We start from the raw sequence: 10,529 nt of genomic DNA on the forward strand, positions 1-10,529 counted from the left end.
ACTGCACCATTTCAGATGCATTTCTCTTTGTCTGAAAGGGCCTGAGGCACTTTGCTGTCTTTTGCAGCAGGGATTGGGCAGCTCTTTCCAAACAGCTCTTTCCTCTCAAGTCCCTCTTGACACTTGGGGGTTGACAGTAAAGCCCAACATTACATCTTGGCATTCACAGCTTTCAAACTTGTGTGTGTATCCACCCAAATGGTGCAATGATGATTCAAAGCCATAAAATCTTCAGAAAGCATCAAGGAAGTGGAGGCACGGGGTCTGATCCCGATTCACCAGTGGTGGGGCAGAGCACTCAAGGTGCTGGCTCAGTGTTTGAGATCTAGTTTTGATTTCTTAGTACCTGGCAGCTTTCCTGCCTGGCCTAAGGCAAAGTCCTTTCTCTGTAGTTTCTGTTTGGCAAATTGGAAATAGTATTCCTGCATTACCTCCTGGGTCTTTTATGTCTTAGAGCCCCTAAGCATCAAGATGATGGGAGGCTAGGACACTGAGATGACTCAGAAGTGTCCTACTGAGGACCCGAGCACTAATAAGCTCCCAGGTTTTGCATGAGGTGTATGTCACTGTGAAATGAAGCCTGTGGCATGGTGTGCCAGGGGCAAAATGTAACCAATAACATTGAACACAACGACTTTCCTATTACAGGGGTTGCAACTTTCCGATGTCTTGCGCCAGATGGTATCTGGGAACCCCAAGGACCTGATCTTAGCAACTGCTCTTCACCCTGGATCAACCACATTACTCAAAAGGTAAAACCCTTCCCATGTGTTGACGACTCTGAGTCTAGAGTGACCTTCCTCAGCTCCCTGCTTTTTTCACACGAGGAACCGAAGGGAACCAATGGTCACACATAAAGCATGAGCTGTGCATAGTAGCCAGGAATTGCAAGGAGAAAGCAAGACTATGATTGTCTTATGGAAATTAAGGCAAACAGGGTAAGGGAAGGCAAAGGAGAGGAGCTGGAGAGTGGAATTAAACTAGGGTGAATGGCATTTCTTGCTTGTGGCAAGAAAAGGAGAAAAAGGGAGGAGGAGGTGGGTGGACATATGGAAAATACTGACTTGTTGCAAAAGGAAACTCCCTTTCACGCATCCTCCAGGAATTTTTCATGTCACGCAAGCACAGGATAAACCCTCTAGTTAAGAAATCCTTACCAAAGAAAGGCAAGCTCAATGTGAAATGTTTGCGTTGTGCCTCTGACTTTCTGTTTTTAACTTCTGCCCAAATTATAACAGAACTGATGGAATAGAAAACAATGCCACAGTAATGCATATCTCTTGACTCTTAAGTCCCTTGATGAATGTTTTCTAGCACTTCATCATTTATCAGTGTTAAAAGTGCATTAACATGTGACAATGGAAGTTCAAGACAAGCAGAGCTTATTTGGTAGCAATATGTTGAGCGTTTTTGTTATTAATGCACAGTGGTGCTTTCAGCTGATTTCATTACAAACAGAGACCAGATGTGTGTTTACGTCGTAGAGTCTGTGGGCTGAATCTTTATTATAGCAATTTGTGGGGATTTATTCACTCCTTTAGCCAGAGCAAGCAAGTCCCAGCGTTGCAAGTTAGCTGTGCTGCTGCACGATAGCAACAGAATCACAGAATATGCTGAGCTGGAAAGGATCACAAGGATCATCAAGTCCAACTCCTGGCCCTGCACAGCATCCCCAAGAATCACACCATGTGCCCGAGAGTATTGTCCAAATGCTTCTTGAACTCTGTCAGCCTTGGTGCTGTGACCACTTTCCTGGGGTCCAGTGCCCAGCCACCCCCTGTGTGAAGAACCTTTTTCTAATATCCAACCTAAACCTCCCCTGACAGAACTTCAGGCTATTCCCTTGGGTCCTGTCACTGGTCACCTCAGAGAAAAGATAAGTGCCTGCCCCTCCCCTTTCTCTTATGAGGAAGTTGCAGACTGCAGTGAGGTCTCCCCTCAATCTCCTCTTCTCCAGGCTAAACAGAACTGGAGCTGCTCCTCATACAGCTTTCCCTCAAGGCCCTTCACCATCTTTGTTGCCTTCCTTTGGACACTCTCCAACAGCTTTATGTCTTTCCTATATTGCAGTGCCCAAAACTGCACACAATATTCAAGGTGAGGCTGCACCAATGCAGAGCAGAGCGGGACAATTCCCTCCCTCAACCGGCTGGTGATGTTGTGCCTGATGCCCCCCAGGACACAATTGGCCCTCCTGGCTGCCAGGGCACTGCTGACTCACATTTAACCCAGGGCCCCCAGGTCCCTTTCCAAGGCACTGCTTTCCAGCATCTCATTGCCCAGTCTGTATGTACATCCCAGGTGCACAATCCGGCACTTCCCCTTGTTGAACTTCATATGGTTGGTTATTACCCAGTCTTCTAATTTGTTGAGGTCTCTCTGCAGGGCCTTCCTTTCTTCAAGGGAGTCAACAGCTCCTCTGAGTTTTGTGTCATCTGCAGACTTGCTCAGTATCCCTTCCAGTCCTGTGTTCAAGTCGTTTATGAAGGTGTTGAAGAGCACAGGGCCTCAGATGGAGCCCTGGGGAACCCTACTAGTGATAACACTGCACTCCCAAAGAACCACTGCTCCCTGTCCCTGATCATCACTATCTCGCTTCATTTGTGTTTATACCCGTCCCTCCCCAAAGGCAGGGAAGACGTCAGTAACATCGGACTGCTGTGATGTGGTGCAGCACTTCCAAAGCCCGTAGTTCTTCTGTCCCGCACAGGAGGGTGGGCATCTCTCCTGCCATATGCCCAGCAAGCTGATTAATAAAGACTGCCTTTGCTGGCATTAGCAGCTGTGCAGCTCTTGTTTTATGACCTATGTACTTATCCTGGAGGGGTTAATATTACTTACTCCAGCCATAATTCACCCAGGCAGCTGGGAGACCTCTTGCTGCTCGGTGAAGATGGCTAGGCCGTAAGCCATTAGCAGAGGGAAATAATAGCCTGCACTGATGAAATCTTCATCAGGGTTAGGCTTATTTTATTTGAAACTCTAGCTATCATTTGCGTAACAAATGAGCCCCATTTAATTTGTTACACGCTTTCATAGCAGGCTAAAATTGAACAGCCAGGTTTTCAGAAATGCCCAGCAGGTTACAACTGGGACTTGATTTTGTTTTTTCTTTCCTGAAGGAACTTAGTTATGTTCAGCTTTGGAAACCTTCCACCAATTGATATTTGGGAATCTTACCAAATTACCCTGGATCTCTTTTTGCCTGAGTGGAAATTCACTGGGATCTTGGGTTATGTGACCCATTGTCTATGGAGAGTTGTTACAAAATATCAAGACTTTCCAGGAGTGACTTTTGAGGGGAAAGCCCTGCCTGGCTTGCCTAGGGGTTTATGTTGGGATTTGCATTCATTGAATCATTTTGGTTGGAAAAGACCTCTAAGTTCATTGAGTCCAACCATTCACCCAGCGCTGCCATGTCCACCATTAATCCATGTCCCTAAGTGCCACATCTACATGTCTTTTAAATCCCTTCAGGGCTGGTGACTCTACTACTTCCCTGGGCAGCCTATTCCTCGTCCTTTGTCACTATGTTTGCCCTCGTATCCAATAAAGGATGGAGATTCTCCTTAGCCATCCTTTTGTTGTAAGTGTATTTAGAGAAACATTTTTATTGTCTTTTGTGGCAGTAGACATACAGAGTTCTAGTTGAGCTTTGGTCCTGCTAATTTTCTCCCTGTATAACCTCATGACATCCTTGTAGTCCTCCTTAGTTACCTGCCCCTTTTTCCAGAAGTCATAAGCTCTCCTTTTTTCCTTTCATTCCAGTCAGAGCTCTCTGTTCAACCAGGCCAGTCTTATTCCCCACCAGTTCATCTTTCGGCTCATGGGGATGTCCTCCCTTTAAGATTCAGTAGGATCCTTAGAGTAAACACAGTTTTAAATTAATTCCGAAATAACCAATAGCTGCTTGGTTTCCCTGCCCAAGCAAGAGACTAGAAAATCATCGCTGCACTTAAGAGATGGAGACTGATTTATCCATAAATCAAGAACTTGTTTCTCACATCCCTGCTGTGGATGGGATACTTCCCTTCTGCGGGCTTGCAGATTTGCTCCATCACCTCTCTAAAGACGAAAAAGGAGCCTTCCTCCTCTAAGCCAAGCCAGCTTTTCTTCTTGCTGCTATAGGGGCAGATAGAGGAAGCAGTAAGCCAGCTGTGCCACAAGGACAAAGGTGCTCACACCCTGCAGCTCAGCTCCCCTGCGTCCCTAGCTCTCCTGGGTCCTCGCTGGGCCACTCATCCCACGGCATCTGCAGCTGCAGCACAGCGGACAAAATGGGTAGAAATACTTTTTTTGCAACCAGGGTTCATACCTGCTCAGAGTGTCTTCATTCCTAATCTGCTTTGTCTCCCAATAATCTCTGCTTCTGTCACCTGCTGGTTCTAAACTTCCACCCCGCTCAGGAAGAAGGGTGATGGGTCCCCTGGAGGGATTTCAGCCAGAAAAGATGGTAGGGAAATTCTGTGTTTGCTTTCATATCTCTGTAGTGAAGGAAGGATTATTATTTACTTCTTTCTTTCTCCTGCTGTACTCAGACTGGTGTTCGCCTGCTTGCATCACGGTATTAGGTTTTACAGCCATTTCTTAGCTTCCATTAGAGTTATTGTGCTTGATGGAAGATCAGAACAAATGTTCGCTTCAGCAATTCATTGGCCTCCTGACATTTACTTTAACTTTATTGTTGGTGCCTACTGTGCCCTCGTAACGTAGCAGGAGAATAAACTTGCCAGTGCAATTGAATTATGCACTGCTACCTAGGTTATTTCTGGAGTCATACAGTAACAGGAAGCAAAAAGGTCAGCTTTGGATACATTGGATCATCCTGATCATGGGGTCACACATTCAGTCTCAGCCTGTTTGTTTTACCTCTTGCTTTCATCAGCACCATCCTTAGCGCAGCCTGTGACTTGCCTGAAAATATCTCTTCCTTGCTGCAGCTTTCAGTTTTGGGTGCTGCCTGGGAGGACAGGCACCACTATGCTCAGCTTCAAGCCACTGAAAGGGAGGAGGCCTCTTTTGTAGCACAACAGAAAGCTTTTCTGTAGCTTTTGTGTCCTTCAGGAAACGCACACAAAGATGCAATCTGTAAATCTAAAGCACATGCTTTAGATTAGGCGAACACATACATATCCTCCTGAGTGGCCTAGATCATGTCCTCACAAAGAGCAGATGAACATTAGGGTTCATAGTACCTTCCTCAGGTATTGTAGATCTGCTTGGGCATGCATTGCAGAGGAAGTGAGGTTTTGTGTAGTGTCCAGGCCTGAGGGTGAAGTTGCAGTCCTCATGACACCATGATGAAATCCTTCGTCCAAGTTGCTTTTGACAGTCTGTTTTCAGAGTGTCATCATGGACAGGATGGACCAGGTGCCACGGCTGATGTGTTATTAAAGGGTCATAAAATGCAGTTTAAGTTGTTTGAATACTGTAGTTTCAAAACCACTTTTTCAATGTTCCTAGCTCTGCTGTATTATATGGAGAGCAGTGATCCAACTCTCTGTTGGATAACCTGTGTTTAATTAGTTAGTTATATCCAATAAAAGAAAAAAGGAAAGTTGAATGGAATGGGTTGTTCACATGGTGGGAGTGCCGATCTGCTGGAGAATAGGAAGGCTCTGCAGAGGGGTGTAGACAGGCTAGATAGATAGATGGGCTGAGACCAGTGGTATGAGGTTCAACAAGACCAAGTGCCAGGTCCTGCACTTCAGCTACAATAACTCTATGCAGTGCTACAGGCTGGTGGCAGAGTGGTTGGAAAGCAGCTCAGTGGAAAAGGACCTGGGGGTGCTGGTTGACAGCAGCTGAACATGAGTCAGCAGCGTGTCCAGGTGGCTAAGAAGGCCATTGGCATCCTGGCCTGCAGGGCCAGAGCAGTGATTGTCCCTCGGTACTCAGAAAGAAAGACATTGAGGTGCTGGAGCAAGTCCAGAGAACAGCAATGAAGCTGGTGAAGGGTCTGGAGCACAAATCTTATGAGGAGCAGCTGAAGGAGCTGGAGTTGTTTAGCCTGGAGAAAAGGAGGCTCGAGGGGAGACTTACCACTCTCTACAACTCTCTACAATTACCTGAAAGGAGATTGTAGCCAGGTAGGGGTCAGCCTCTTCTCCCAGGCAACCATCAACAGGATAGACAAGAGGACAGAGTCTCAGGCTGTGCCAGGGGAGGTTTACGTTGGACATTAGGAGAAAATTCTTCATGGAAAGGGTAATTAGACATTGGAATGGACTGCCCAGGAAGACGGTCCAGGACCGTCCCTGGAGGTATTTATGGAGAGACTGGGTGTGGCACTTGGTGCCATGGTCTAGTTGACATGGTGGTGTTTGCTCATAGGTGGGACTTGATAATCTCAGAGGTATTTTCCAACCTAATAAATTCTGTGATTCAAAAAAAAGAGAAAAGGATGACATATATGCTCTAACTCTCTTCTATGAATGCATACATGTATGTTGAAATTTCTGCTAGGGAAAGAAAAAGGCCATGAAGTCTTCGCAGTGTCAAAAGTTAGCTCACAGCCCATGTTATAGCCTTGCTACCTGACTAATGTTGCCTGATGAAACCTGTCAGCTGTTTGTCCCTCCAGAAAACAGCATGAACTTCATGGTCTTTCCAGCTGACCAGTCCATCTGTATGTCACTGTTCTTAAAAATCCTAGTTCAGTCTTTCTTATCATCTTTTTCTTTTTTGATATCAGTCAGCCTTGGGCTGCAGGAAAATATTTTTGCTTTTATGACTACTGGTGCTTTAACACATTCAGTCCCTTCCCAGTATCTTTCTTATTTCTTCCAAATTTTCTTCCCTAAATAGCTATTTTTTTGCAATTTCTCTCATTTTTTTTCTACTGTCCTCTTCTGCAGTCAGTTCCCTCTGAGAAAGGTGGGGCTGAAACAGTGAGCACTGCTGTGGGAGGGTCTTTGTTGGTCTTTCCAGGCAAAACTCCCTGCTTCTGTTGATTGACATATGTGAAACAGGCAGGAATGTATGCCCTCTCCGACAAATATTATTTCACAGTCTTTTCAGTCATAAGATGGTGCAAGATAATGATACAAACTTGGAAATATTAGCATAGTGTTGCACAGAGGGATCTCAGGTGTGCCAGTGATCATTTGTAAATCTGGCCTGAATCCTGCCATTATGTCCAAATAGAAGAGGGGAACGATTTTTTTGGCAAAGCTATAAAACTATGTTTTGTGTGTTGGCATTATTGAGAAACATTATTTTTCTTCATTAAATATTATTCATTATTGAGAAACATTTTTTCTCACCTTCAAATTAGCACTCTAAGACTAGATTTAATCAGTTTGTAAAAGGAAAAATATCAGCCAAAAAAACCCAGAAACCCAGTTTGCTTTGAACAGAATGTTTTCTTTTATCCCAGAATCCTTTTTGGTTTTTAAGTTGGTTTTTTTCATAATCAAGATAGAAAGTTTTAAAAAATTGTCTCAAATCATAAAGAGATACGTTATTTTTAATTCCTTTTTTTTTTCTTGAGCCTCCCAGTAGAAAGGTCAGTTACTTGCACATTTTTTCCCTGCCTCTTGCTTGCCTCTCAATTACAGCCTGACCCCTGAAGAACCTCTTAAGGGTTGTTCCTGTGTTCCTATATAACTATGTTAGTGTTTGGGTTAAAGGGTATTACATGTTTTGGAAGAAGTAACTTGTGTTTTCCATGCAGCAATAATGAAGTGGATGTGGAGAAGTGCTTTATAGAAAGGAAGTAAGTTAGCAATGCATCCTCTTGGGTAGCAGTAAGCTTTGCTGAGCATTATGTAGAATTAACCAAAAAAAGGGTCTCAATCCTGTTATAAGGGACCAGATAGATATCTTAGCCCTGGAATATTCAGCCAACATTTGGGACTGATAGTAGAAGTTGAGTTTGACAGGATTGCACTTCAGTTTCAGTGGAAAATGCTCTAAAAGAATTGGAGACATTAGCATTAGCATGTCACACAGCCATCATTTTGGACGCCCCCTCATGCACGCAGCCAGAATGGACGAGTGCCTTAGCACTGCTGTAGTGACTTGTACCTGCATTTTCTGTATGACAATGTATAGGTTTGGAGTTGTCAGTGCTAGGAAGTGGCGTCATTACCTGTCAACCAAAAAGATTGTCCCAAGGGAATGGCACATCTCTGTGTTTCCAGGACACCTGGGCATGTGAAAAAGTTTGGGTAAATACTTCTATATCCCAGGAGTTCACAGATTTCGAGCTTTAGTCTGCCTTTTTCTGGGGCATTTCTTCAATTGTTACCTATTTTTGTGTTGTTTATTTGGCCACACTAGAATTCCTCAGCTTTGCAGTTTTTCGGGTCAGTACAAGAGAAAAGGAAAAGGGTTTATTGGTGACCAACCCACACTATGTTAGCAGACAGATAGGAACAACAGCAGCCTGCAGGGAAAGAAAACCCTTGTGTTTGTCTTTGTAGCACCTGAGCAATTTTCTCTGAGCGTGCCAGTTTGCATAGGTTTGTGGTCCAAGTGAAAATGTGAGCATCACGTATTGGGATTTTCTTTTCTGATATATCTGTAAAAAAAGTCTTGAATTCCTGCAGTTTTCTGCAAAGCTTACAGGAACACAATGTGTCATGATACACGCTAAGCTCCAGCAATGAACTGCAGGAAAATGTTGAAATTGATTTCTTTATGTAAAGGGATTTGATGCAGTCATTCTTTAAAGTTCTGAGAGCCAACAGAAGAGGTCAAAATTCAGCCTCTGTGCTGATGTGTGGCTTTCTTCAGCTGCTTAGGAGAGCAGGCAGCTGTAAGAATAGGATCTGGTTTCTATGGCATTAGCCTTTTGTGCAACGAGGAAGAAATAATTTAGTTTTTGAATATATGTTATCACTGCTCTAATGGGAAGAACAACATATTATCTCCTTTATTTATCTTCTCTATATCATCATATGCTTTAATTCTCTGAGGACGAGCATATGAACATATTCAGTTAGATTTCATTAGATCAGATGGGCTGTTGCTGTCAAATTGATAAAAGTAAGTTATTCATTTATAACTCAGCTAATTGATTTACAGAGAGGTAGAAGCTCAGCCTATAATCTTTCCCTAGAATCTTGCTTTTATAATAAGCACCAGAAATTGAGGGGACAAGAGAAATATCTGATTTTTAGCTCTTGGAAGATAAAACAATTGGAATTTCATATGAAGAGCCCAGCAGAGTTGGTCATTGAGCCTGACAGAGAAGTGGGAGCTTTGTTAAAGTGCCATCCTGTGTAATTTGTCCTTATCACTGGCATATATATACTACTTACAATAGTATTTTTGTAGTGGGCTTCTCATAAAAAGGAGATGGGACCAACTGCCCTGTCCTAAATCCCCATGGCATAGAAAAGGGGTACCAGATAGGGAGAACAAAACACAGCAAGAAAGAGGGAAAAGCCACAGGGGAAAAAGTGAGAGTTTTGCAAATAATTACACAGTGAATTTCACTGCAGGTGATTTGTGAGTTTTGTGACTCAACTACATGATAAAAGTCTTTCAATAGAAGATTCAACTGAACAGTCTGCTGGATTTTCCTTCCAGTGGGCCCCTGCTTGAAACCTTAAGCCTTTTGGTCCTGAGTTAGTATGCTTTCATATGTGCTGAGAGTCACTAGCCCCATTATAGATGATGTGGCCTGTGTGGTAAGGAGCATCCCTCCTGCAAACACTGAGTGATAAATTAGCACCTGATTATTAAATCCATAAGATGGGAACTGTGAACTTTATTCTCTGGTTGATCTGGGTTATGTCACCTATTTTTGTTCCTTTCACAAGGAACTTTTTTGTGCAGAAGTTGTAACAAAAATCATCACTTATCATCAGGTAACCTTCTGAAATTAGAAACTGCTCTTCCTTGACAGGAGAGACTATTTACATGGTTTATTTTTTTTCAAGTGGCATAGGTAAGGCAATGGGACAAGCTAATTAAAGTCTTCCTTAGCATGGGCATCCCATGGAAAACAGTGCCCCTTGAGAAGAAATTGTTGAAGCCAACGTGGTTGACTATAGCTGGAAAAAATACGTTTAGAACCATACTCAAAACACTATTTGTGGTAAAAAGATGAAGACCCTTGCTGTGGTTTACTTTTTGGGAAATTCTTCTATTCTCCTTTTCTTCTACTCTTCTTCATCTCTTTTCTTTTTCTTCTTCTTGAGGGGAGTTAACTTGCTTAACACTGTGGGATTGGAAGGGACTGGAGTAACATGACACAGCTGGGGACAACCTTCTCCTCTGTTTTCTCCATTGCAGATGAAGTCGGGGGAGATGGCTGCCAACATTGCCCGGGAGCTCGCGGAGCACACCAAAAACCACCTGTACGCCGGTGACATCGCGTACTCCGTGTCTGCCATGGTCCAGCTGGTGAACTTGCTCGACGTGCAGCTCCGGAACCTGACTCCGGGCGGGAAGGACAGTGCTGCACGCAGCTTAAATAAGGTAGAAACAAAGGGGCTCAGGAGGGGACAGGAGTGAGGCTGATGTGAAGGTTAAATGAACGCTTCTATGCACGAATATAAACAGAGACAGAAACATTC

The 10,529-nt window shown here is 43.8% G+C and overlaps 1 protein-coding gene across 23 annotated transcripts in view; it reads left to right on the top strand.

Annotated features, from left to right (window-relative positions):
* ADGRL3 (adhesion G protein-coupled receptor L3) overlaps positions 1–10,529 on the top strand; it is a 508,023-nt gene that overhangs the window by 403,824 nt on the left and 93,670 nt on the right. For all 23 annotated transcript variants that reach the window (XM_027700313.1, XM_027700317.1, XM_027700297.1 and 20 more), the window contains 2 exons: positions 649–752; positions 10,246–10,431. In XM_027700313.1, coding sequence (XP_027556114.1) covers positions 649–752; positions 10,246–10,431 — 290 coding nt within the window. The remainder of the gene's footprint in view (positions 1–648; positions 753–10,245; positions 10,432–10,529) is intronic.

Source organism: Neopelma chrysocephalum, unplaced genomic scaffold (assembly GCF_003984885.1).
Source record: "Neopelma chrysocephalum unplaced genomic scaffold, ASM398488v2 Primary Assembly neopelma1_146, whole genome shotgun sequence".
Classification (NCBI taxonomy): Eukaryota; Metazoa; Chordata; class Aves; order Passeriformes; family Pipridae; genus Neopelma; species Neopelma chrysocephalum.